This window comes from Ranitomeya imitator, chromosome 1 (assembly GCF_032444005.1).
Source record: "Ranitomeya imitator isolate aRanImi1 chromosome 1, aRanImi1.pri, whole genome shotgun sequence".
In the NCBI taxonomy this organism is placed as follows: domain Eukaryota; kingdom Metazoa; phylum Chordata; class Amphibia; order Anura; family Dendrobatidae; genus Ranitomeya; species Ranitomeya imitator.
In genome coordinates this window covers 337,149,344-337,176,770 of record NC_091282.1, presented here as the reverse complement: position 1 = coordinate 337,176,770, position 27,427 = coordinate 337,149,344, and the positions used below count along the sequence as shown (strand labels likewise).

General features: G+C 42.6%; 1 protein-coding gene across 1 annotated transcript in view; it reads right to left on the bottom strand.

Moving 5' to 3' along the window:
* Window positions 1-12,491: 12,491 nt before the first annotated feature.
* The window catches only part of FOXN4 (forkhead box N4), a 28,592-nt gene continuing 13,656 nt past the window's right edge, over window positions 12,492-27,427 (bottom strand). Inside the window, exons 3-10 of the mRNA XM_069759487.1 lie at window positions 19,727-19,890; window positions 19,527-19,627; window positions 18,210-18,320; window positions 17,820-17,947; window positions 17,632-17,728; window positions 15,778-15,985; window positions 15,322-15,693; window positions 12,492-14,667 (exon numbers count right to left, since the gene is read on the bottom strand). Of these exons, the coding sequence (XP_069615588.1) occupies window positions 14,417-14,667; window positions 15,322-15,693; window positions 15,778-15,985; window positions 17,632-17,728; window positions 17,820-17,947; window positions 18,210-18,320; window positions 19,527-19,627; window positions 19,727-19,890 (1,432 nt within the window). The 3' untranslated portion in view covers window positions 12,492-14,416. The remainder of the gene's footprint in view (window positions 14,668-15,321; window positions 15,694-15,777; window positions 15,986-17,631; window positions 17,729-17,819; window positions 17,948-18,209; window positions 18,321-19,526; window positions 19,628-19,726; window positions 19,891-27,427) is intronic.

Genomic DNA, 27,427 nt, shown 5'->3' with positions numbered 1-27,427 from the left:
ATAAATGGACGAGTAGAGTTATCTCTGAGGTTCATTGTTCGGTGTTGGCTGGTCATCCTGGAATCTTTGGTACCAGAGATTTGGTGGCTAGATCCTTTTGGTGGCCGTCTCTGTCGCGGGATGTGCGTTCGTTTGTGCAGTCCTGTGGGATTTGTGCTCGGGCTAAGCCCTGCTGTTCTCGTGCCAGTGGGTTGCTTTTGCCCTTGCCAGTCCCGAAGAGGCCCTGGACACATATCTATGGATTTTATTTCGGATCTCCCAGTCTCTCAAAAAATGTCGGTCATTTGGGTTGTTTGTGATCGCTTCTCTAAGATGGTCCATTTGGTACCCTTGTCTAAATTGCCTTCTTCCTCTGATTTGGGGCCATTGTTCTTCCAGCATGTGGTTTGTTTACATGGCATTCCGGAGAACATCATTTCTGACAGAGGTTCCCAGTTTGTTTCGAGGTTTTGGCGACCCTTTTGTGCTATTGATTTGTTTTTTCCTCGGCTTTCCATCCTCAGACAAATGGCCAGACTGAACGAACCAATCAGACCTTGGAAACATATCTGAGATGTTTTGTTTCTGCCGATCAGGATGATTGGGTGTCCTTTTTGCCTTTGGCTGAGTTCGCCCTTAATAATTGGGCCAGCTCGGCTACTTTGGTTTCGCCGTTTTTCTGCAATTCTGGTTTCCATCCTCGTTTCTCTTCAGGGCAGGTTGAGTCTTCTGACTGTCCTGGTGTGGATACTGTGGTGGCTAGGTTGCAGCAGATTTGGACTCATGTGGTAGACAATTTGACATTGTCTCAGGAGAAGGCTCAACGTTTCGCTAACCGCAGGCGCTGTGTGGGTCCCCGACTTCGTGTTGGGGATTTGGTTTGGTTGTCATCTCGTTATATTCCTATGAAAGTTTCCTCTCCTAAGTTTAAGCCTCGTTTCATTGGTCCGTATAGGATTTCTGAGGTTCTTAATCCTGTGTCTTTTCGTTTGACCCTTCCAGCTTCTTTTTCCATCCATAACGTATTCCATAGGTCATTGTTGCGGAGATACGTGGCACCTGTGGTTCCATCCGTTGATCCTCCTGCCCCGGTTTTGGTTGAGGGGGAGTTGGAGTATATAGTGGAGAAGATTTTGGATTCTCGTATTTCGAGACGGAAACTCCAGTACCTGGTTAAGTGGAAGGGTTATGGTCAGGAAGATAATTCCTGGGTCTTTGCCTCTGATGTTCATGCTGCCGATCTGGTTCGTGCCTTTCATTTGGCTCATCCTGGTCAGCCTGGATGCTCTGGTGAGGGTTCGGTGACCCCTCCTCAAGGGGGGGGTACTGTTGTGAATTCTGTGGTCAAGCTCCCTCCTGTGGTCATGAGTGGTGGTACTTCGGCTGGTTCTGTCTATGAGCTTCCTCTGGTGGATGTGAGTGGGGCTGCGGCTTCTGAGTTTCCTTCCTCAGGTGACGAGGTTAAGTCGTTAGGTGCTGCTCTATTTAACTCCACCTAGTTCTTTGTTTCTGGCCTCCAGTCTATGTTCCAGTATTGGTCTTGCTTTCTCCTGGATCGTTCTTGTGGCCTGTCTGCCCTGCATAAGCTAAGTTTTGCTTGTGTTACTTTTGTTTGCTATATTTTCTGTCCAGCTTGCTATATTGGTTTTTCTTGCTTGCTGGAAGCTCTGAGACGCAGAGGGAGCACCTCCGTACCGTTAGTCGGTGCGGAGGGTCTTTTTGTCCCTCTGCGTGGTTGTTTGTAGGTTTTTGTGCTGACCGCAAAGCTATCTTTACTATCCTCGGTCTATTCAGTAAGTCGGGCCTCACTTTGCTAAAATCTATTTCATCTCTGTGTTTGTATTTTCATCTTAACTCACAGTCATTATATGTGGGGGGCTGCCTTTTCCTTTGGGGAATTTCTCTGAGGCAAGGTAGGCTTATTTTTCTATCTTCAGGGCTAGCTAGTTTCTCAGGCTGTGCCGAGTTGCATAGGGAGCGTTAGGCGCAATCCACGGCTACCTATAGTGTGGTATGATAGGATTAGGGATTGCGGTCAGCAGAGTTCCCACGTCTCAGAGCCCGTCCTATGTTAGTAACTATCAGGTCACTTTGTGTGCTCTTAACCACTAGGTCCATTGTGGTTCTGAATCACCTGTTCATAACAGATAGAGATGTGACCCACTCAGGAGGGGGCGCACTCTCGTTGCGAGCAGTGGGGGTTCCTGGGAAGACATGTTTGATGGTCTGCAATTAAGGCAGAGAGGTGAGGCCTGACCAGAGGGTAACTTCTTGTTACAGGAGGAACATGCAAAGTGTACTGCAATGGGAGAAGGATGGGAGTGAGGCTCCCTAGGTATAGACAGAGCTTACAGACCTGGATCCTGGCCAGGAGCAAATTGTTGGCATTGCTGCTGTGAGGCTGCTGCTGCAGTAGTAGCCGACTGGGAGCTACTGCTGGAGGCTGCAGATGGGTGGAGTCTGTAGGGCCTGCAGAAATCCTGGGCTGCTGAAATGTAGGCACGCAGCTCTGCAGGGCAAGGGGGGAGAGAGAGCTGTGCGGATAGGCCGGGATGGTGGGTGCGGAGCCAGGAGAGTCAGCACCCGTGATTGGACGGCTGGCAGGGGGCGTGGCAAAACGCTGCAGTAGGCCCAGATAGAAGTCAGGGGCTAAAGTAGAAATGGGAGACCGCAGGGGACGAGGGGGAGCGCAGTATGCATTGTGGAGCGCCGAAAAAACCAGGGATGGTACCGGAAGGTGGCACAAACCAGGGATTCAAGCTTCAGGAGGCTAATTTGCATATTCCAGGTGCCTTCTGGGAGAAGCGAAGTCTCCCTAAGCTAGAAGATCGTTGGGTACAGCCGGGACCAGCTGCTTCGAAAGCATCACCAAACCAGGGATTCAAGCTTCAGGAGGCTAATTTGCATATTCCAGGTGCCTTCTGGGAGAAGCGTAGTCTCCCTAAGCTAGAAGATCGTTGGGTACAGCCGGGACCAGCTGCTTCGAAAGCATCACCAAACCAGGGATTCAAGCTTCAGGAGGCTAATTTGCATATTCCAGGTGCCTTCTGGGAGAAGCGAAGTCTCCCTAAGCTAGAAGATCGTTGGGTACAGCCGGGACCAGCTGCTTCGAAAGCATCACCAAACCGCGCGCCGTAAGGCGCGCGAATTTTTGCCTGTAGGACATTATTGCAAGAGAGCTTGGCTGAGTAGATTACACAAGAAGGAAAACACAGCAAGTCAGCAGGATCTAGGAGCAACATGGCAGATGTGACAACCTACATGGTGAGCTCAAATCAGAAAAAGTACCTGCCTAGTCAAGTGGCAATGCTCCAAATAGGTATAATCATCATCCAAAAGAGCAAATATGAAGCAACATAGCCATAAAATAAGTCAAATTTTATTAGAACACATATCAATACATAAGACAAAAAAGTTTATAAAAACTGGGGCAGAAAATATGCAAAAAGAAAAACCACCGTAAGGAAAAATATAATGCAAATACTAAATGTACCGAGGTAATCAATGAAAAAAATATATATATAATGACTTCAATATGTTAAATTGTACGCACCAGACAAATGTCAGACATGGCAATAGCCTATGCCGTGCAAAAGTGAAAACAAAAGAAAGACCGGCATGCTACATAGTCCCATCAGACAGTGTTCACATGTAATACAAAAAATGTAGTAAATCCCTACGGCAAACCAAAATTGGTTAAATAGTACACTGCAAACAGAATATCTAAATATATAATAAGAAAAAAGTTCTTAAGTAAAATGGAGCCATCCTCAAAAAATATCAAAAAATGTTTATTAACTGTAAGAACTTAGTATGCGCAGCAAATGAACATAGCGATAAACCTATGCCTATAATGCAACCAGATGGCTAAACCAGTGTATGCAACTAAGCAGAGAATTTGGAGGGATGATGGGATAAAGACCCGTCTAAGTTTAGAGTCACATAGGCTAAACGTGCAGCAGTGCAACCGATGGGAAATAAGCAGCCATAGTAATTACCTAGCGGTGGTAGCAGCAACCCGACGCGCGTTTCGCGTGTAGCTTCGTCCGGGGATGAGTGCATACTAAATGTGCATTGCCAGACGCTTAAATAGTAGAGGACTAATCATGATTGGTTGCAGTAAAATTGCGGCGCTTCCGCGGGCGTTCCCGCACGCCGCCGCTGCTGATCGGCGTCATGTGACGCGTGGCCATACCCCCGGCCCGACGCGTCAGGGCGGGGGGCGGGCCAAACGCCAGCAAAGACGCGTCTCCACAGCGACCACAAGAACAGGGAGCCCACGCAAGCGCACACTGCACCAAAGGTAGTAGGAGGCACAGACGCCAACTAGGATGCGTCTCCATGGCAGCCACAGAAATCAAGAGCCCGCATACGCGCATACTGCGCTAATGAAAAAATATATACGTGCAGGTGCGCCCTCAGGATAAGTAAGGTTCGTAATATCGGAGACTATCCTACAAAGGGGTTCTGAAGGATTTTACAGGATGAAGGTGCCATCTATAGAGGCCACATAAGGCCATAAAAGAAATTGTAACAGGAAGGACAATAACTAATTTAGTTGAGAGGAAACAACCTCCAACTAATGGGAAAAGTGTCAAAAGTGCGTGTCTAGAATCTAAAAGGAGCACCTAAAAGATGCTCTCCAATATCAAAGTGCAAAGTGTAGAATAAAATATTAAAGCTTAATAAGAAAAGCTATTATAAATACCACATTAACAAAAATATGCATATACAATAAATACTAGTACATAGAAATAGCTGTGAATACAGTCACAGGTAATATAATTGCAAATATTAGAACATGTGCAGAAAGTGTCCATGGGCTGTTGAGAGATAAAGAACAGGTCCTTCTTGATACGGTCATCCTAGTTTAGAGGTAAAATTCATAGCGGCGTCAGACCCCATGGATAAAAAAATCGTGATTAGACCGGTACTTCACCACATCAATAACTAGAAAGATGAATAAAAAACAAGAGTTAAAAACAAAAAAACAATACTAAATAAGCAATAAAAGCATACCTAAAAATATAAAAACACAAAAACATAACAGAAAGTTTTCACAAAAATGGGGCAAAACTGAGAACTTCATTTAAACCTGACGGTTGGATGGAACCCACCCTAAAAATCCACTGGGCCTCTAGTTGCGCTAGTTTCTTCTTCCAGTTACCTCCCCGAGTGTCAACGTAGACTTTATCAATACCAGTGACAGATAGGAGTGTAGCATCACAATTGTGGAATTTTCTAAAATGCCTGGGGATGGGCTTTAAGAGTGCGGGATCATCTATCTTAGGGGCATTTACGATGTCTCGATAATGCTCCCTCGCCCTGGTTTTAAGCGCCCTAGAAGTAAGTCCCACATATATCTTGGGGCACGTGCATGTAGCTATATATACAACCCCAGTTGTGTTACAGGTAATGTGCTGCGTGATGGTGAATATATTGCTACCATCGCATGATTTGAATTTTGTTGCATGCCGCATATTGGGGCAAGCTATGCATTCCCCACATGGGTAGAATCCCCATTTAGGGCCTCTAGATGTGAAGCTTTTCTCTATTTGTGGTCCGCGATAGTAACTATGCACCAGTTGGTCTTTTAGATTCGGGGATCGACGGTATGTGATGGCTGGATTTCGTGGTAGATGCTTAGTAAGGGTACGATCAGTCAATAAAATAGGCCAGTATTTTTTCAAAGCCTCCCTCATTTCAAACCATTTACTGTTGTATGTTGAAATAAAGCGCACCGTCGACTCAGCAGTGGTTTTTTCATTACCATGGGGTTGCAGTAGATCCATACGATTTGCTCCTCTGGCTTTCCTGTAGCCTCTTTTTATGCTTCTTTTTGAATAACCTCGCTCTTCAAATCTGGTTGCAAGCGCACTGGCTTGTTCTTGAAACATAACATCATTAGAGCAGATTCGTCTCGCTCTCAAAAATTGTCCCGTAGGGATACTGTTTATGAGGGGTTTGGGATGAGAAGAAGAGGCATGGAGCAAGCTATTAACTGCAGTTTCCTTCCTGAAAACATCTGTTTCCAGGGTTTTTCCCACTATACCTGAAATTTGAATATCTAAAAAATCAATAGTAGTTTGACTATATTTCACAGTTAGCCTGATATTCAAATTGTTGTCATTTAAAATTTTAACAAATTCAAGGAGGTCCTGCTCTGAACCCTGCCAGATGAACAAAATGTCATCTATGTAGCGGGTCCAGAACAGGACCCCCTCGATGTATGCCACCGGTTTCGTGAGAAACAGCCCCCTCTCCCACATACCCAAAAACAAGTTTGCGTATGAAGATGCAAATGCTGCACCCATTGCGGTGCCTTGCTTCTGGAGGTAGATGGTCTCTTTAAAGATGAAAAAATTATGGGTTTGTCTCTATGTAAAGTCTTGTCTAAAGTCCACTTTAAGGGAGGATATTAGCGAAGGGAATGAGGATGTCGAGTCCATATGGGTTGAAATTCATGGAGGGAAAAATGGTAACAAAATTCTCATTGGGGTCTGTTACAAACCCCCAAATATAACAGAAAGCATGGAAAGTCTACTTCTAAAGCAGATAGATGAAGCTGCAACCCATAATGAGGTCCTGGTTATGGGGGACTTTAACTACCCGGATATTAACTGGGAAACAGAAACCTGTGAAACCCATAAAGGCAACAGGTTTCTGCTAATAACCAAGAAAAATTATCTTTCACAATTGGTGCAGAATCCAACCAGAGGAGCAGCACTTTTAGACCTAATACTATCTAATAGACCTGACAGAATAACAAATCTGCAGGTGGTCGGGCATTTAGGAAATAGCGACCACAATATTGTGCAGTTTCACCTGTCTTTCACTAGGGGGACTTGTCAGGGAGTCACAAAAACATTGAACTTTAGGAAGGCAAAGTTTGAACAGCTTAAAGATGCCCTTAATCTGGTAGACTGGGACAATATCCTCAGAAATAAGAATACAGATAATAAATGGGAAATGTTTAAGAACATCCTAAATAGGCAGTGTAAGCGGTTTATACCTTGTGGGAATAAAAGGACTAGAAATAGGAAAAACCCAATGTGGCTAAACAAAGAAGTAAGACAGGCAATTAACAGTAAAAAGAAAGCATTTGCACTACTAAAGCAGGATGGCACCATTGAAGCTCTAAAAAACTATAGGGAGAAAAATACTTTATCTAAAAAACTAATTAAAGCTGCCAAAAAGGAAACAGAGAAGCACATTGCTAAGGAGAGTAAAACTAATCCCAAACTGTTCTTCAACTATATCAATAGTAAAAGAATAAAAACTGAAAATGTAGGCCCCTTAAAAAATAGTGAGGAAAGAATGGTTGTAGATGACGAGGAAAAAGCTAACATATTAAACACCTTCTTCTCCACGGTATTCACGGTGGAAAATGAAATGCTAGGTGAAATCCCAAGAAACAATGAAAACCCTATATTAAGGGTCACCAATCTAACCCAAGAAGAGGTGCGAAACCGGCTAAATAAGATTAAAATAGATAAATCTCCGGGTCCGGATGGCATACACCCACGAGTACTAAGAGAACTAAGTAATGTAATAGATAAACCATTATTTCTTATTTTTAGTGACTCTATAGCGACAGGGTCTGTTCCGCAGGACTGGCGCATAGCAAATGTGGTGCCAATATTCAAAAAGGGCTCTAAAAGTGAACCTGGAAATTATAGGCCAGTAAGTCTAACCTCTATTGTTGGTAAAATATTTGAAGGGTTTCTGAGGGATGTTATTCTGGATTATCTCAATGAGAATAACTGTTTAACTCCATATCAGCATGGGTTTATGAGAAATCGCTCTTGTCAAACCAATCTAATCAGTTTTTATGAAGAGGTAAGCTATAGGCTGGACCACGGTGAGTCATTGGACGTGGTATATCTCGATTTTTCCAAAGCGTTTGATACCGTGCCGCACAAGAGATTGGTACACAAAATGAGAATGCTTGGTCTGGGGGAACATGTGTGTAAATGGGTTAGTAACTGGCTTAGTGATAGAAAGCAGAGGGTGGTTATAAATGGTATAGTCTCTAACTGGGTCGCTGTGACCAGTGGGGTACCGCAGGGGTCAGTATTGGGACCTGTTCTCTTCAACATATTCATTAATGATCTGGTAAAAGGTTTACACAGTAAAATATCGATATTTGCAGATGATACAAAACTATGTAAAGCAGTTAATACAAGAGAAGATAGTATTCTGCTACAGATGGATCTGGATAAGTTGGAAACTTGGGCTGAAAGGTGGCAGATGAGGTTTAACAATGATAAATGTAAGGTTATACACATGGGAAGAGGGAATCAATATCACCATTACACACTGAACGGGAAACCACTGGGTAAATCTGACAGGGAGAAGGACTTGGGGATCCTAGTTAATGATAAACTTACCTGGAGCAGCCAGTGCCAGGCAGCAGCTGCCAAGGCAAACAGGATCATGGGGTGCATTAAAAGAGGTCTGGATACACATGATGAGAGCATTATACTGCCTCTGTACAAATCCCTAGTTAGACCGCACATGGAGTACTGTGTCCAGTTTTGGGCACCGGTGCTCAGGAAGGATATAATGGAACTAGAGAGAGTACAAAGGAGGGCAACAAAATTAATAAAGGGGATGGGAGAACTACAATACCCAGATAGATTAGCGAAATTAGGATTATTTAGTCTAGAAAAAAGACGACTGAGGGGCGATCTAATAACCATGTATAAGTATATAAGGGGACAATACAAATATCTCGCTGAGGATCTGTTTATACCAAGGAAGGTGACGGGCACAAGGGGGCATTCTTTGCGTCTGGAGGAGAGAAGGTTTTTCCACCAACATAGAAGAGGATTCTTTACTGTTAGGGCAGTGAGAATCTGGAATTGCTTGCCTGAGGAGGTGGTGATGGCGAACTCAGTCGAGGGGTTCAAGAGAGGCCTGGATGTCTTCCTGGAGCAGAACAATATTGTATCATACAATTATTAGGTTCTGTAGAAGGACGTAGATCTGGGTATTTATTATGATGGAATATAGGCTGAACTGGATGGACAAATGTCTTTTTTCGGCCTTACTAACTATGTATGTTACTATGAGATACCACATGGATGTTCTCCCCCCTCTGGTCAAGACCTCTAGAAATGACTAAATATATATATATATATACTGTATATATATCTTTTTTTTTTTTTTTTTAAGAAAAAAGGAGCCCCCTGCTGCCGCATGTATACCTGTCCAGAAGATCCCGTATCCTTCTTCGCAGAAGTGGCGCTGGAAGACCGATCTGTACGCTTGTTTGGATGCCATTCCACTGTAGACCTCTTCCACTGGACGTCTAGTAGCCGTCAGGTAACGATTCCATCTTCCTCCCCTGAGCTACCGGCTATGGAGGGCGGGCGGCATAGGGGGGTAGTGGCAAGGCCCAGTCCGCATCTTCGGCCTGGCGGATGCCCCAAACATGCTTACAGTGTTAGGAGGCATGGGGTCCTGCCTGCCAGACACGAGAGGGTACAGTAGTGACGCATTCCCACACTGTGCTCCAGGTCTCTAGGGGGGAGAGCGGAGTGACCCATTACACTCCATCGCACAGAATCCCAAGCTGTATCTGAAAAATAGACATCATTAATAAAAAACAACAAAGCATAAGGTAGATACGGGGCTGAGGTAGCCCGTGTCCACCTACTACTGACATTAAGCTTAAACTGATTAGCTTTCTGCCAGTTGGTGGGTATATACTGCTGGGGAGGAGCTAACTCTTTTTTTGCATAGTGTCAACCTCCTAGTGGCAGCAGCATACACCCATGGTTTCCTGTGTCCCCCAATGAAGCGAGAGAGAAAAGTATTTTGCAGCACTGACTAAATCCATTGCCACCACCCAAATCTCTCATATACTCCAAAATAATGTGTATTTTTCAAATGGACTGGTTAGGGGATAGGGGAAAATATGTGTAAGTGGGTTAACAGCTGGCTCAGGGATAGGAAACAACGGGTGGTTATTAATGGAGCACACTCGGACTGGGTCGCGGTTAGCAGTGGGGTACCACAGGGGTCAGTATTGGGCCCTCTTCTTTTTAACATATTTATTAATGACCTTGTAGGGGGCATTCAGAGCAGAATTTCAATATTTGCAGATGACACTAAACTCTGCAGGGTAATCAATACAGAGGAGGACAATTTAATATTACAGGATGATTTATGTAAACTAGAAGCTTGGGCTGATAAATGGCAAATGAGCTTTAATGGGGATAAATGTAAGGTCATGCACTTGGGTAGAAGTAATAAGATGAATAACTATGTGCTTAATTCTAAAACTCTGGGCAAAACCATCAATCAAAAAGACCTGGGTGTATGGGTGGATGACAAACTCATATTCAGTGGTCAGTGTCAGGCAGCTGCTACAAAATAATGGGATGCATCAAAAGAGGCATAGATGCACATGAGAACATAATTTTACCTCTATACAAGTCACTAGTTCGACCACACTTAGAATACTGTGCACAGTTCTAGTCTCCGGTGTATAAGACATAACTGTACTAGAGCGGGTACAGAGAAGAGCGACCAAGGTTATTAGAGGACTGGGGGGTCTGCAATACCAAGATAGGTTATTACACTTGGGGCTATTTAGTTTGGAAAAACGAAGACTAAGGGGTGATCTTATTTTAATGTATAAATATATGAGGGGACAGTACAAAGACCTTTATGATGATCTTTTTAATCATAGACCTGAGACAGGGACAAGGGGGCATCCTCTATGTCTGGAGGAAAGAAGGTTTAAGCATAAAAACAGGCGCGGGTTCTTTACTGTAAGAGCAGTGAGACTATGGAACTCTCTGCCGTATGATGTTGTAATGAGTGAGTCATTACTTAAATTTAAGAGGGGACTGGATACCTTTCTGGAAAAGTATGATACAGGGTATATATACTAGATTCCTTGATAGGGCGTTGATCCAGGGAACTAGTCTGATTGACGTATGTGGAGTCGGGAAGGAATTTTTTTCCCCAAAGTGGAGCTTACTATTTGCCACATGGGTTTTTTTTTGCCTTCCTCTGGATCAACATGTTAGGGCATGTTAGGTTAGGCTATGGGTTGAACGAGATGGACTTAAAGTCTTCCTTCAACCTTAATTACTATGTTACTAGACACTCTGACAAATAAAGAGAAATTGACTGGGAAGTTTTTAAGTGCATGGTCATTATTCATCCCATCACTCAAGACACCAGGGACAAACTAAGGACACATTTTGAAAACACCACCCAGTGGTATCTTCTCCAGAAGATTAGCGAACATAACCCTATTCCTTGAGCTTGCTGATTGCTAATCAAATGCAGAGTCGATTAAGGGGTTTATATGTTGGTGGGGATGGGAGGGTAAAGAGAGGTTGGGGACATTTAGGAGTATTATGCCTGTCAAATAAGCACCGAATAAGCTTGATACCTTCAAACCTGATATTAATAGCCAAGGAAGGGTCCATGGATACTAGGCTCCCCAGACTGAAAACATCAGCTCTCAGCCGTCGGCTTTCCCTCTGCTGGTTAAGAAAATTAAGCGGGAGCCCACGCCATCTATCCATCTACTATGTCACTGACAACTTTATATCTGCTCTATGTGTGTGTGTACATATATATATATATTTATTCTATTCTAACCTGTCACACTGTGATTTTGTTGTATGAGGCAGATGAATAGCCGGCCTTTCATATCTATCTATCTATCTAATATATTTTTTAAATTGTGCAATTTTCAATTCCAAGGTCCACTGCCTAATTAATGTGTTTGGACAAATAGGCAGTGGAACTTTGGTACTGACAATTGCACTTTATTTTTGATCAAAGGAATTCCACTTCTGTTTACTTATTATTACAAATACTGTGAGCAGATTTACTCTTTTCTACTTGATGATCTGTGATTTTTGTCTTGCTACATTTGGGATATCTCTGCTTTCTTTTAAATTTGATTTTATAGATCTGAAATAATAATAAAGTTTCAATTATTTTAATGATCTTAGCATCTGCACCTTCTTGCACGGGGATAAGTATCTTTGATAGTGTTTCTTAGTATTGTTATGAAGATTTTTGCATGATTCCGTTTGTTAATCTTCAGATAAATTAAGCGCAATATTTCTTTGTACCCCAAACAATAAATCAAAGTCATTTCTGAATGAAGTATTTACTAATAGTAGAAGACATAAAAAATACAAAAACATAAGACTTTTCACAGAAATAATTAACTGCTTAATTTACATAGTTCTGTTAAAAATAAATATAAATACATTTACACATAATACTGCCTAGTACAATATTATTACACATAGAAAAAAACAAAAACAAGTTAACCTATTCTACGAGCCTTGGATCAAGCTGAGGAACAGCTTGAGGACATTTTGTACAGTGATTTTGACAAGGGTGCAAAGCCAGGCTCATGAACGTTTTGGCTGCAGGACAGTTTGTACTGTGATTTTGACAAAGATACAAAACCAGGCTCATGAACATTTTGGCTGGAGGACATTTTGTACAGTGATTTTGATAAGGATATAAAACCAGGCTCATGAACATTTTGGCTGGATGACATTTTTATACAGTGATTTTGACAAGCATATAAAAACCAGGCTCATGAACATTTTGGCTGAAGGACATTTTGTTCAGTGATTTTGATAAGGATGTAAAACCAGGCTCATGAACATTTTGGCTGGAGGACATTTTGTACAGTGATTTTGATAATGATATAAAACCAGGCTCATGAACATTTTGGCTGGAGGACATTTTGTACAGTGATTTTGATAAGGATATAAAACCAGGCTCATGAACATTTTGGCTGGATGACATTTTTATACAGTGATTTTGACAAGCATATAAAAACCAGGCTCATGAACATTTTGGCTGAAGGACATTTTGTTCAGTGATTTTGATAAGGATACAAAACCAGGCTCATGAACATTTTGGCTGGAGGACATTTTTATACAGTGATTTTGACAAGCATATAAAAACCAGGCTCATGAACATTTTGGCTGAAGGACATTTTGTTCAGTGATTTTGATAAGGATACAAAACCAGGCTCATGAACATTTTGGCTGGAGGACATTTTGTACATTGATTTTGATAAGGATATAAAACCAGGCTCATGAACATTTTGGCTGGAGGACATTTTGTACATTGATTTTGATAAGGATACAAAACCAGGCTCATGAACATTTTGGCTGGAGGACATTTTGTACATTGATTTTGATAAGGATATAAAACCAGGCTCATGAACATTTTGGCTGGAGGACATTTTGTACATTGATTTTGATAAGGATACAAAACCAGGCTCATGAACATTTTGGCTGGAGGACATTTTGTACAGTGATTTTGATAAGGATATAAAACCAGGTTCATGAACATTGTGGCAAAGTTATACTTGGATATTTTATGTGTTATAAGGCAAAGTTTACACAGGATTTAGGACCAAATCTGCTGACATTCTACTATCGGAAGTAATGGAGTATTTAAATGTTTCCCAAAAATATTGTCTAGTCGCTGGGCCCAATACATAGCACTGGAATGTGGCCGTTATATCAGTAGTTATCTCTAATTAATTTTCTGTAACAAACTTTGTGAATATGAAAAAAAGGATGAACAAGTAGACAACAAAGAACAAACTTCTCCCTGCAGTTTTGTTTTAAAGCCTCCCCAATGTTTGATCTGTTTTTCTTTCCTGCAAACAACACTTGTACAATTAATTAATTAATCAAATAATCACTAATTGCAGCAAAAAAAAAAAACCACAACAACAGTATAATCGTGATTGAGTGCAATAGTAACGCAGTAAAAAAATGCCACATTTTCCTCTGGAGTAATTCTATTTTTGTGGTTGTACTGATTCCTTCTTCATAGGGTATGGTAGTGTACGGGCTACTCACAGTTTTCCCTTCACTGTGAGTAGCCCGTTTGATGGATCTGATACAATTAATAGTTTGCTGCCGAGCGGAAATCTTAGCTGTTTAGTGACACATCCCAGGGTCCTCAGAGCTTGAGATGAAATGGAAACACTTAATAAGCTTCAATACAGTGCTATTGGTATCATAGTCATTCTGTGTAATAACTGGCAACATGGAAGCAGCTTAGGCTCAGTGCAGGATGCAATGTCACGTCTGTAGTGAATACTATAGCGACTTTCACAGTAGTAGACCGGAAGAAATGTCTATAGTGGAACATTTTTTCTTACAGTAGAGAAAATAGATCCCAATTTTTATTAAAAAAAAAACTTTGTACCCAAAAATAAGTGGTTTCTTTCCTGTTATTTAAACCAAGAAGAAACGGTATAAGAAAATAGATAATATATGCAAATTGCTTACCAAAAATGCAAAACCAAATAAACAAGGCAGCACTGGAAATGTGGACAGTCATCATGTAAATTGTGTGTCACTTTCACATTCTGTTCCCAATCGTTTTGGTTCTGGTGCATATAATGTCTCTGATAGATCTACAACAGAGCAATGGGTTTATTGCCCTGTCCAGTCACACACTGGGAGGGTGTTGCATTGTCCAAATTGGCATATGTAGTATATAGGCTGGTCATTTGGAAGTCTGTGAAGGAATGGTCACTGCTACTAGACACTGGTGTCAGGCCTATGGTTCCCAGATCACAGTCTGACAACTGCAGGGGAGAGTTGCTGAATGCTGCCAATGTGTCCAGACTGAAGCTGTCATCCTTCATGTCTTCCCAGATATTACCTTCAAAAAAGAAAATAATATTTTAGGGATTATATGTAATGCGCATATGGACGTGTAGTATTTTAACCAAGTACAATGGTAAGATTATATATCTACAGAGCGCTTCAGCTTTGGATATTCATCAAGTACTCCAAATGATGGAAATCTAAGGGGGCACTATGTATATAATGATAAGCTTTGCCTATTGATCCAAAGGCCTAGACTTGCCATGTGTACACAATGCTTAGGGGGCCAATAAATGTGGAGATTATTACTGTATATCCATTGAGTACAGAGCTATACAAGGATACAGTCCCACAAGAATCACCTTCGATGTAATAAACCAGACACAGACAATCCTGTCCTTGGGCAAATGCCAGTTACAGCCGCACTTTATCCTTGCCAGACCCTTCCCTGCATGTAAATGGCTGCCCATCGATATGATCATTATGAATTGGTTCTTTTCTGGTAATTTGGCTTCATAGAAACCTTTTATTTTTACTCTGATCACGGGACATACTATACAAAGCAAATCGTAAAGGACTTTCCGATGTTCTCCTCTTAGCAACTAGAACACTGTGAACGTTGAGAATCTCAATCTTGTGTGTAAATAATATTATAAGTTCTATACCATTTCACGTCCGTCCTTAGAATGTATTAACACTGATATCCTACCTTGAAGAGCAAAATCCATGATGCTAGGATCAATGGAATCCACCTCCGTGTTCATGTCTGAGGTAATGCTGAGGAAGTCCGAAGCCCCCCTACTTATAATATGCTGGTGCAGCGGACTATGAGTCATGTTTGGAAGCACATGGAGAGGAGGGCTTTGGGCTGGCGCAGGAGAACTTGATGCAATTCTAGCCTGAGTCTGAATTTGATGGTGTAGAGGTATGGACTGTAAAGACAGTGTCATGACAGGATGGGTCTGAACTTGCTGGATGGGGATATTTCCAATATTTGTCATTACTGGTGGTTCAGAGGTGGCTAACTTGCTTGGAGCTTTGCAGTTTTCGGGTCTATCCATAATCAGCTTGTCCAGTTCATCTGTAATTAAAACATGATTTTTGCAAGTTTAGAGTCAAATATGTGTTTTTATATGCAAGTTCCGATGTGCAAGTCCCTACTTACCCGGGTTAGCCATGCTCCTTCGAATAGCTGGTAGATCTTTCCTCTTCCACTTCTGCATCTCTTCTTCCATCTTCTCTATCTTAGCAGGATTTAGTGCCCACAAACACCCTTTGCGAGAAGATCCACTCAACTTATTCTCCACCTTTTCAAAGCATTTGTTTAGGGACAGGTTATGTCGTACTGAATTCTTCCAGCCATCAGGTGCTGTCTGTAAAGGCAAACCACAAACTGCTGAAGTGTAGATGTCCCAGTAGGCAGTCTGGTGTTATAATTAAGGGACTTTAGTTTACTTTAACGATACTAAATATTACAATAGAAAATGGATGTGACTGCAAACTGTTTGCCTGGTGCAGTAGGAATATTGCGTCCATGATCTGACTTTTTTGGGAGGAAAATAGAAGTCTACAGTCACTCCGAGACTGCGGAATCACGGCAGTATGCATTGCTCACACTGTCACAATTTCCCCATATTCCCTGTGCGAGTGGGCAGCTGTGTGACAGCATGTATGTGATTGGCATAGTCGTGGTCACATACCTATTAGATTTTCCTGCTCTTCTCTTAATAGAACATTGAGAGAAGCTGGAGAGGATCTAGTCGGCCCATGGCCACTACTATGCAGATTGCATACAGGTGGGCACACTTGCACAGGGAATACAGGGCAATTGTGACAGTGTGCTTATCACACACTGCCATGATTCTTTAGTGTGAAGTCACATAGAGTGACTGCACACTTTTATTCTTAGCCCTTTAAAACCAGTTCAGTCTGAGACCTGGAGACTATGCAGGCTACTAAAGAAAAGCCTACAAATAACATTTAATGATCAAAGGTGAGGCACAGCGTGAAGAAGCCATGGTCTTACTGCACCTCCTACCTTTATTGATTAAAAATATGGGAAGTTGGGGGTTGCAATCTGGTGATGGGTTTAGTGTTCATGCTGTGATGCCAGCTATATATGATGTGTGCTTTGTAGGATAAAGCTTGATTGTGCTGGCAGCGGCCATTGTAAGATGAGTCATAAAGGGATGTAAATGGTCAACCACTATACTAAAGGTACCTTCACACATAACGATATCGTTAAGGATATCGTTGCAACGTCACGCTTTTTGTGACGTAGCAACGATCCCGCTAACGATATCTTTATGTGTGACAGCGACCAACGATCAGGCCCCTGCTGGGAGATCGTTGGTCGCTGGGGAATGATCAGGACCTTTTTTGGTCGCTGATCACCCCGCTGTCATCGCTAGATCGGCGTCTGTGACGCCGATCTAGCGATGTGTTCACCTGTAACCAGGGTAAACATCGGGTTACTAAGTGCAGGGTCGCGCTTAGTAACCCGATATTTACCCTGGTTACCATTGTAAGAGTAAAAAAAAAAAACAGTACATACTCACGTTCCGATGTCTGTCACGTCCTGCGGCGTCAGCTTCCCTGCACTGTGTCAGCGCCGGCCGGCCGTAAAGCAGAGCACAGCGGTGACATCACCGCTCTGCTTTACGGCCGGCGCTTACACAGTGCAGGGAAGCAGACGCCGGGGGACGTGACAGACATCGGAACGTGAGACTCCCTGTGTGTGACAAAAAAAAACTCCTCACACCAGCCAATAAAAATAATAATTGTCTCTAAAGATAGATACAATGATTTTTGGATGTAGTCGAAATGAAGGCTTGTGAGATGGGCAATGCATTTTTAATCTTTAAATGGTTAGTTTTCATGAGTTTAGGCCTCCTGTAGATGAATGGTAACCTGGCATGGTCTGTAACTATTATCTGTTCTGTTGGAAGTTCACCATGTACATTAAGGGATGCTATCCTACATATGTTATCATCCATAGTTATGTTATCAGCTCTCTTACCTTGAAATATGGGAAATGTTCCTTCATAAAACTGTAGATCTCACTTACTGGCAGACTGCCAGTCTTGCTGTTTTTTAAGGCCATTGCAATAAGGCAGCTGTAACGAAGTAGCAAGTAGTGACTATGACAGCAATTTCACAAAATACTATTTTTTTAAATGTATATCTGCAGAGAAATGAGAAACGTACCTGTATGAATATATAGGCTTTGGATAATTCTTAGGGTGTAAGTCCTGTGTAGAATGAGCTGCCAGGCGTGATTGAGAATACGGAGGCTGCGCTCTGTAGGAATTATTAAATATTCCAGCAGGAGAACACTACAGTGAAAAGAACATAAGACCCATAGGATAAGGAAAACCTCACACAGATTATTATAGATCCCATAAAGCAGCAACGCTATTCATATATGGCTGGCAGCTGTAAGGACACGATAACCGCTTCCACCCCGCTATAATTATTTCCCACTCATATGAATGCGGCATTCCTAAAGGTTAAAATTTGCTCTGATCATAAAGGGGTTAATGTTAGATTTAATAACACTACAGCAGGGCCTCATAAGCAAAGTATTAAGTGGTTTACCTGCTGGGAACCCTGAGATAGTGCATAGACCTGCTGGGAATGAGACTGATATAAAGGCTGCGGTGAGTGAAGGCTCGGCGACTGATGTCCACCCATGGTGTACTGGCTGATCTGTCGAGAAGAAACAAACAGGTTAGTGTCTTTGCCTGTGACCCATTAATGAGAAGTCTATATCAGAAATGCATTAAGACCCCTATACACATTAGATAACTCAGCTAAACCATCTCCGTGACGTGTTCCTGTATATAAGGTAGATGGAAGAGACAAGTAATGGGTGTAGGTGGGAGCAGGGATGGGTAAGTACTAATGGTGCACTGTGTGGCCAGCGTTAGGAGGCAGAAATGATGGCAGAATGGGGGTCTTCTGATGGCATTTCAGTAAGGGGTAGATGTAGTGGAAATGTTGCATTGCATGTGTGTGGCTATGTTCATTTTAGTTTCATGGCAGTAGTAAAGCACTCGGCCATTTCACCACAGAGAGAATTGCATGCATAGTCTCTTCCTGTTGTGAATGTGGAAGAAAGGGAACTCCCCATAGGTGGGATTCCTGGAAATGGAACTTTTCATACATTTATGGCATATGCTTTTTCAATATTCCATAAATGCCTCAAATGGCCATACCCCTTTAAAGGGAACCTGTCACCCCCCCAGGCGTTTGTAACTAAAAGAGCCACATTGTGCTGCACTAATGCTGTATTCTGACAAGGTGGCTCTTTTAGTTCGGGTCCCTGGCACTGCTGCAATAATCGCTTTTCAAGTTTGTCCCTCATACCTGTTAAATCGCCAGGGAGGCAGGTCTTTCCCCCCTAATCCAAACACTTCACAGTCGTCAATCATGGCCTCTGCGCGCCAGGCGCCGCCTCCTCTTGCTGCATTATCATCCCCGGCTCCTGCGCTGTAAGTTCGAAGGGCAGTGCAACTGCGCATGCCCGAAAAAAAAAAAAACAACAGCACAGGCGCCGGGGACGCTAATGAAGGAGAGGAGGCGGCGCCTGGCCCGCAGAGGCCATGATTGATGGCTGTGAGGTGTTTGGATTAGGGGGGAAAGACCTGCCTCCCTGGCGATTTCACAGGTATGAGGGACAAACTTGAAAAGCGATTATTGCAGCAGTGCCAGGGACCCGAACTAAAAGAGCCACCTTGTCAGAATGCAGCATTAGTGCAGCACAATGTGGCTCTTTTAGTTACAAACGCCTGAGGGGGGTGACAGGTCCCGTTTAAGTTTTATTGCATTTATTGGTATTAATTTGGTCTGACAGCTAGGACCAGAAAAGGTTGTGCATCCAGGTCTATATGCATAGTTTAGCTACCCACTTACATTGGAAACATGGGAGGTCATGGTGTTCAGACCCAGAATGCCTTGTTGCATGCTCGCTGGTATGTGAATCATTTGTCCAGGCAAGGTATTTGAGAGTTGTCCTATGAATGAGAACAAATATGAAGTAGAAAGAACACACATTCCGAGAACATGAATGCACTGCTGAGTACAAGTCTATAGACATAGAACATGTCCCCTACCTTGCTGCTGTATCACTATGTTCTGCGAGTTCATACTGTACTCCATCCTTCCACTGGTCATTTGCTGTAACCTGGGCACATCCACAGAGGTCAGCCATGACAGAGACTGTAAGTCACTAGGAAGATCATCATCTCGTATTTGGGAGGGGTCAGAGGGCACGAGCCTGCAAGCATTGACAGTACAGGTAAGAAAAAGCAGTAACATTACTGTATACACTGAATAGACAAAGGTAACAGGTAAGTAGGTCCCACTGAAATGAATGCATTTATTGTAAAAAATGGTATTTATTTGTAATTGAATTGTAGAATATGAAAACACCCAGCTCTATATGTAACATATTTACTTTAGAGCTTTAGACTGTATACAATTGATTAGTATGACTTGTAGTGATAAATCCATTTCATGCACTGATTTCTAATGCGTGCACCAGTGTACTGCAGGTAAAATCAGCTGAAATACACAGATGAATAGATAAACCGAGGATGCACTTATCTATGGTGCAGAACGCCGCACAGTGAACAGTCTGCCCTGACGCAGCCTTTGTATGAGAACAGCATGCCGTGCCATTCATGCTCATAATATCCCTTTGCAATTATAGAAGGTGAAGGGGAGAGCGGGCCCGGCTGACCTTTATTCCAGCTCTCCGATTGGCCGAGTCGTAAACAAACAAGATCAAACGAAGTCATTTGAAAGCTGGGCAGGCCCGGCTGGGTCGCAACAGTTGGTTCTGTTATTGAAAGATGATTGCCTATTGTGTCCACAAACGGCTAGAGCCGACTGACACGTGTCTCCATTGTTTTGTTTTTAGGTTAATTGTTTCTCTTTTTCATTTTCCTCCCCCTCTCCTTTACCCCTCAACACAGACCCTGCATTAATCTAGCTGAATGACAGCAGACAAGCAACGCACAAAAACATGCCATCTGCCACCCGCCTGGTGCCTACTGGCCTGAAAGAAGAGGCTTGTGATTTTTCCTTATTTTAAATCGAAAGGTCGGATGAGGGGTGTTAAGAGTCAAAACCCTGTGCAAATGCCTCCTGTCATGTGGCAAACCTCCTTCCAGGGTTGTAAAACACTACGGAGCAACGTGTTAACACTTCCCACCTAGCTCCCTGGGCAGCTCCTGGAACCGCAGCTATACTAATGTGTGATCGCACTATAGCAATAGTCCGCTATCAGCCGCTCTTTGCCGTTTATAAGATTCCTATTCTGCAGTGAGGACTTTTCATCAGGAACACAAATGGCCCAGGTGTCCGCAGCCCCTGGCCCCGAGATCAGGGTAAGAAGGGCAGCTGGTCAGTTCTGAATGAACATTGAATTGGATTTCATTTATTATACCTGTTAATGGGCAGTCTAACAGGTTACACACATGTGCCCCCTGCCCTTCATCATGCCCACATTATATATATATATATATATATATATATATATATATATATATATATATATATATATATATCCCAGCTACTCTAATGACACCCACAAACTACAAGCTTGTTACTCATAAAGATCATCACATCAGTATTTGTAAGTCAGAACCAGGAGTGGGTGATAAATACAGAAGTGGTGCATATGTTTCTATTATACTTTTCCTCTGATTGTTCCACTCCTGGTTTTGGCTTACAAATACTGATGTATAATACTGACCAAATACTGATAGTGTGACGGCAGCCTTAGTCTCACGTTGGCCACGTTTTTTGGACAGATCCTGCCAAAGTCTATAGAGTGTAGAGACAAGGGTCAGACCGGTTGGGATCTCCCAAAAATGTGTTTAGTTATAAAGATAATGGTTTGCTAATGTGGAGGGTTATAGCTGTTAATTGTAAGCTATTTTATATGTCCATGGCCATCTCAGGGCTGTGGGTTACGATATTGATCATTAATATCAGAACAGTGGGGGGGGGCATAAACCTGGCACACCCACAGCTCAGCTGTTATCAGCGAGGACAGTCGGATGTAGACAGTGGACGGATCGGAACAGTACAAGTTTGGTCACTGTGGAGTAGCCACTGCCGCGATCTGTTTAGTGTCTATTGAATTAAATAGGAGCTGAGCTGTAGTTCTAAAAACTGAAGAACTACTTGTTTTTTCCTTAAGTGTCTAGGTTTGTAGACTAAAAATACAGGAAGTCAGCACCTTATATTGCATTTTTCAAGCACCTCATATTAGTCTATAGGAAAAACTTTGATTGAACTATTAAAACAACAGATTTTCTGCACAAAAAAGCACAATGGAAAAAATGCAGCGTTTACGCTACGTGGGAATATAGCCCAGGGAGTAGAAAAATAGGAATGGTAGATGAGTATTACAAGTATGAAGAAGAGTATTGCACAGAGACAAGATGCACAATTTAGACATTTACTAGCGACCTGTGTGTGTTGTATCAATGCAGAGAATAGGATGTAGCGACCCGCAAGTGATGGGGATATGTAAGATTATTGGTATGAGAATCATAAATGGACAAGCAAAAAAGGCAGGGGCAAAGTGTACTACATGAGGAGGTTTAGTAAAAGGGAAGGCAGTAAGGATTGCTGGAGGCACTGTATATAGATAAGAAGGTAAAGCGAATTAGAGAAATAAAAAAGGTGTTTGTGAGGGAGGTTTAGAGGCAAGGTAGAAATTAGGAATGAGTTCGATGCATAGACCAGAACAGGCATAAAATAAATCCATTGCTTTACTTAATAATATATAATAACCATCACATCTAGAAATAGAATCCATAAATATCATAAGAAATTCCAAAACTAAGGTTGCATTACATATACAGAAGGAAACATATTCTAATAGCTTGTGAGATTTGTCTGGACCATGTGTATTATGGTTTGTTCTACAGATTGAAGAAAATACTTTGAAATAAAAATAATTACAAAAAGGTTACCGGTATATAAACAAGTTTAAAGACACCACATTACAAAGTTACAGTGTAGAGTAACTCTATTTAAGGCCATCCTGCCTTAAAAAAAAAAATACTGTGATTTATTGATTTAAATCTATGCTCATTCCAGGCTTTAGTGGGCAGTCCTAAACACTGAGCAAAAGCTAACAATAAGAGGACATCTATTCTAAGGGTCTATAAACATTGCCTGATTATCGTGAATGTGAGATCTCTGCAGCACATCGACCCGTGGAAACAGGACCTGTGTAAACAGGACTTGTTCTGCTGGAAACAATGGCCGCCTATGCGCACTCAACGACCTATTACAGATTGATCAGTGCGTATCTGAAGCAGGTGTGGCCTGTGTAGTAGTAAATGACCACTAATCAGCTAACGAGCAGAGGATTGAAGGTGGTTTAAGTGCCCCAGATCATCCCATAAGCGTACCCCAAGTGTTTCCCTTCAAAACTATATATCAATCTGCTCAGCTCCTTCTGCTCTATATCATTCTGCCTGCACTTCGGACTGTGATTTCAATGTGACAGGATCATTTACATATGTAAATTTCCTCTTCACAGAGGAAGAAACTAAACCTCTAGTGCCACCTATTTGATGTTGCAACTATAAAAATCGATATAGACCCTTTAATGAGCCTCACAGACATGGTCAAGGTAAGGAAGGCTGAAACCTGACTAGCACTAAACAAGCTGAAACATCAATTCTGCACACAGTGTATTACTCAATTTTTTTCTTATTCAAAGAAATGTTTTCATCATTGATCTTCAGGAGCGCCCCTGTCTTACATCTTCCTTTTTGCCAGTGGATGGTGCGCTTCTGATTGAGTACCAAGTGCGTCATTGAGTCGCATGTCAGAACTGTGTGCTCTCCAACGCAGAAAGCATAGGCAAGTTTGTCTCTGCTGCCTCCGGTCTGTGAATGACCTCCTCTGTTAGACCTCTCAGCAGTGACCTGTCATTCACAGACCTTACAGAGGGAAGACCCAGTGCACAGTCCAGGCCCAGAAAACTGTAAATAGTGACAACAACAAAGGTATGTATCAAACTGGATTACAGCACCACTACAACCATGTCTTTCCATTACAAAATTCTATCAGGGGGATAAATCCTCCTAAGCCGTCTATATGGGCATGTAGGCCGTAGGAAGATGAATAAAGTGATACATTGATGTCTGAGATGGCTATCGTTTTCTTATATGCAAATGAGCTGTTAAGATCTATGGGCCGTACACTGATCTACTTGAGATTATGCCTCCAGACCTTGTTTCAAGTAAAATGGGGAGTTACCAGTGGGAGACATTTAAAGGGAATCCGTCAGCAGGAATCTGACATAAGTTACGGGTATTTCAGTGATGTGTCACTTATTAGGCTGTGTGCTCTTGTTTACTTGCAGTGAAGGTTTTATCACTAGGTCATTATCATTGCCATAACTATATGCCTGGTGCCATGATGTCCACCCACGCCCCCTCCTCCAAAAAGTAGCTCATTATCAATAGATAATGTACATACAGACCCTGGTGTGGGCGGGGTTAGCTTTCTCCGCTATGCTTCAATATACATCTAAAACTCTGATTTTGTCAGAACCACTGCACCTGGTAAACTAAGTAATATATTGTTGGAAACAGGGTCTATTTTCCTACATGATGCCGCTCTCAGATGTAGATTCCCTTGAACTAACACAGGACAGTAGAACTGTACATTTTCTCCTTACAAACACATTTACTACAGCTCTCACAGGTCTGCTGTACTGCAACACTGCCTGCCTGTGACAGCTGAAGAACTGAGAGGACACCTGCAGATGTGTTTAAAGGGAATCTGTCCCCAAGTTTTGCCACCTTATCTGAGAGCAGCATAATGTAGAGACAGAGACACTGATTCCAGTGATGTGTCACTTACTGAGCTGCTTGGTGTAGTTTTTTTTTATAAAATCACTGTTTTAACAGCAGGGGATTATAACTAAAGGACTAGTAAATCTCCTGCCATGTATCCCTCCATAGTCATGAACTCTGCATAACCCCGCCCCTCACCACTGATTGGCAACTTTCTGTGTAAACTGTACATGGGAAGAAATCTGCCAATCACTGGTGTAGGCAGGGTTATTAAAGAGCTCAACATTCAGAGAACTGGTAACAGATAAAACAGTGATTTTATCAAAATGACAGCAAGGAGCTCAGTGACACAACACTTCTATCAAGATCTCTTCCCCTACATCATGCTCAAGTGCGGCTGCAAAATCCTGGTGACAGATTCCTTTTAATGCTATACTGTGTCAGTAAGTCACACACAGCTCTGCAGTGAGTTCAGGAGAGCAAAGAGGGACATTACTTATCACACTGGTAATGCCCCCCATTATTTAAAATAAGCTCAGGAGGCAGATTCTCAGGGAGATCTATGCCCAGCCCATAGATCTTAACAGTTCATTTACGTATTAAGAAAAATGTGGATTTCTCTAGAATAAGACATCAGATTACAGATATCAAAGAATCATGTTACTCAAGCCTTGACTTTATATCATTCAAGTACATTACATCATACATATGATAAGTGTTCATCCACGACATTACAAACATTAATTCCGCGGTCTCATTTGATTTTTATATCACCCACTGAACAAATAAATGCTACAGATCAACAAAATGTTCCTGCTAACAATACATGGTAATAAAGGAAATATCCTAATAATACATAGTAATAAAAGAATCTACTATATAATTGTCTAAGGGTCACTTCCGTCTGTCCTTCTGTCACGGTTATTCATTCGCTGATTGGTCTTGCCAGCTGACTGTCATGGCTGCCGCGACCAATCAGCGACGGGCACAGTCCGGAACAAAATGGCCGCTCCTTACTCCCCGCAGTCAGTGCCTGTCGCCCGCATACTCCCCTCCGGTCACCGCTAACACAGGGTTAATGCCGGCGGTAATGGACCGCGTTATGCCGCGGGTAACGCACTCCTTTACCGCCGCTATTAACCCTGTGTGTCCCCAACTTTTTACTATTGACGCTGCCTATGCGGCATCAATAGAAAAAAATGTAATGTTAAAAATAATTTTAAAAAAATAAACCTGCTATACTCACCCTCCATAGTCCGCTGAGCCGCTCCCGCCGGCCGCCATCTTCCGCTGCAGTTTCCGGTGGCAAAGATGGCATGGCAGAAGGACCTACCATGACGTCACGGTCATGTGACCGCGACGTCATCACAGGCCCTGCGCGACAAGGACCTGCCATGACGTCACGGTCATGTGACCGCAACGTCATCACAGGCCATGCGCTAGAAAGACCTGCCATGACGTCACGGTCATGTGACTGCGACGTCATCACAGGTCCTGCACTCTGATACCAACCCTGGGACCGCAAGCTGCCGTGGACTACAAGGGGTCTTCGGAAAGGTGAGTATATGTTTATTTTTAATTTTTTCACCTGTGACAAACCTGGCTGGGCAATATACTACGTAGCTGGGCAATATACTATGTGACTCTGTGCTGTATACTACTTCGCTGTGCAATATACTACGTGGCTCTGTGCTGTATACTACGTCACTCGGCAATATACTACGTCGCTGTGCAATATACTACGTGACTGGGCAATATACTACTAAAAGAAAGAACCTGGCACTCAATGCTCGTGAGATTTTAATCGTAGTAGCCAAAAAACGTTTCGGTCCTATATCTAGACCTTCATCAGTTACGTACTATGATGAAAAAAGTGAATGACTGTAGTGTCATATAAGCACAGCATGGTCTGCGTCTGGTATTTGCGCAGATAGGTTTAGGCACACAGACTGGACTTATTCATGCTGATAGGTGCTGTGCTTGTGTCCAGACACGGAATCCCCGCAATATACTACGTCACTGGGCAATATACTACGTTACTGGCCAATATACTACGTGGCTCTGTGCTGTATACTACGTCGCTGTGCGATATACTACGTGGCTGGGCATTATACTACGTGACTGGGCAATATACTACGTAAGTGGGCAATATACTACATGACTGGGCAATATACTACGTAACTGGCCAATATACTACGTGACTGGGCAATATACTACATGGCTGGGCAATATACTACGTAACTGGCCAATATACTACGTGACTGGGCAATATACTACATGGCTGGGCAATATACTATGTGGCTGAGCAATATACTACGTCACTGGGCAATATACTACGTGTTTGGGCGATATACTACGTGGCTGGACAATATACTACGTGATTGGGCGATATACTACGTGGCTCTGCAATATACTACATGTCTGGGCAATATACTACGTGGCTGGGCAATATACTACGTGTCTGGGCAATATACTACGTGGCTGTGCAATATACTATGTGGCTGGGCAATATACTACGTGGCTGTGCAATATACTATGTGGCTGGGCAATATACTACGTGGCTGGGCAATATACTACGTGGCTGTGCAATATACTATGTGGCTGGGCAATATACTACGTGGCTGGGCAATATACTACGTGGCTCTGTGCTGTATACTACGTGGCTGGGCAATATACTACGTGGCTGTGCAATATACTACGTGGCTGTGCATTATACTACGTGGCTGGACAATATACTATGTGGCTGGGCAATATACTACGTGGCTGGGCAATATACTACGTGGCTGTGCAATATACTACGTGGACATGCATATTCTAGAATACCCGATGCGTTAGAATCGGGCCACCATCTAGTCATCCTAATAACAGTATATTATCCTGCACATCAAGAATCTCTGACAGATATGAAATATTGATAAAGCATTCATATAACAGCTTGCAATAGCAAACACTATACAATATTGTTACATTTTAATGGTAAGC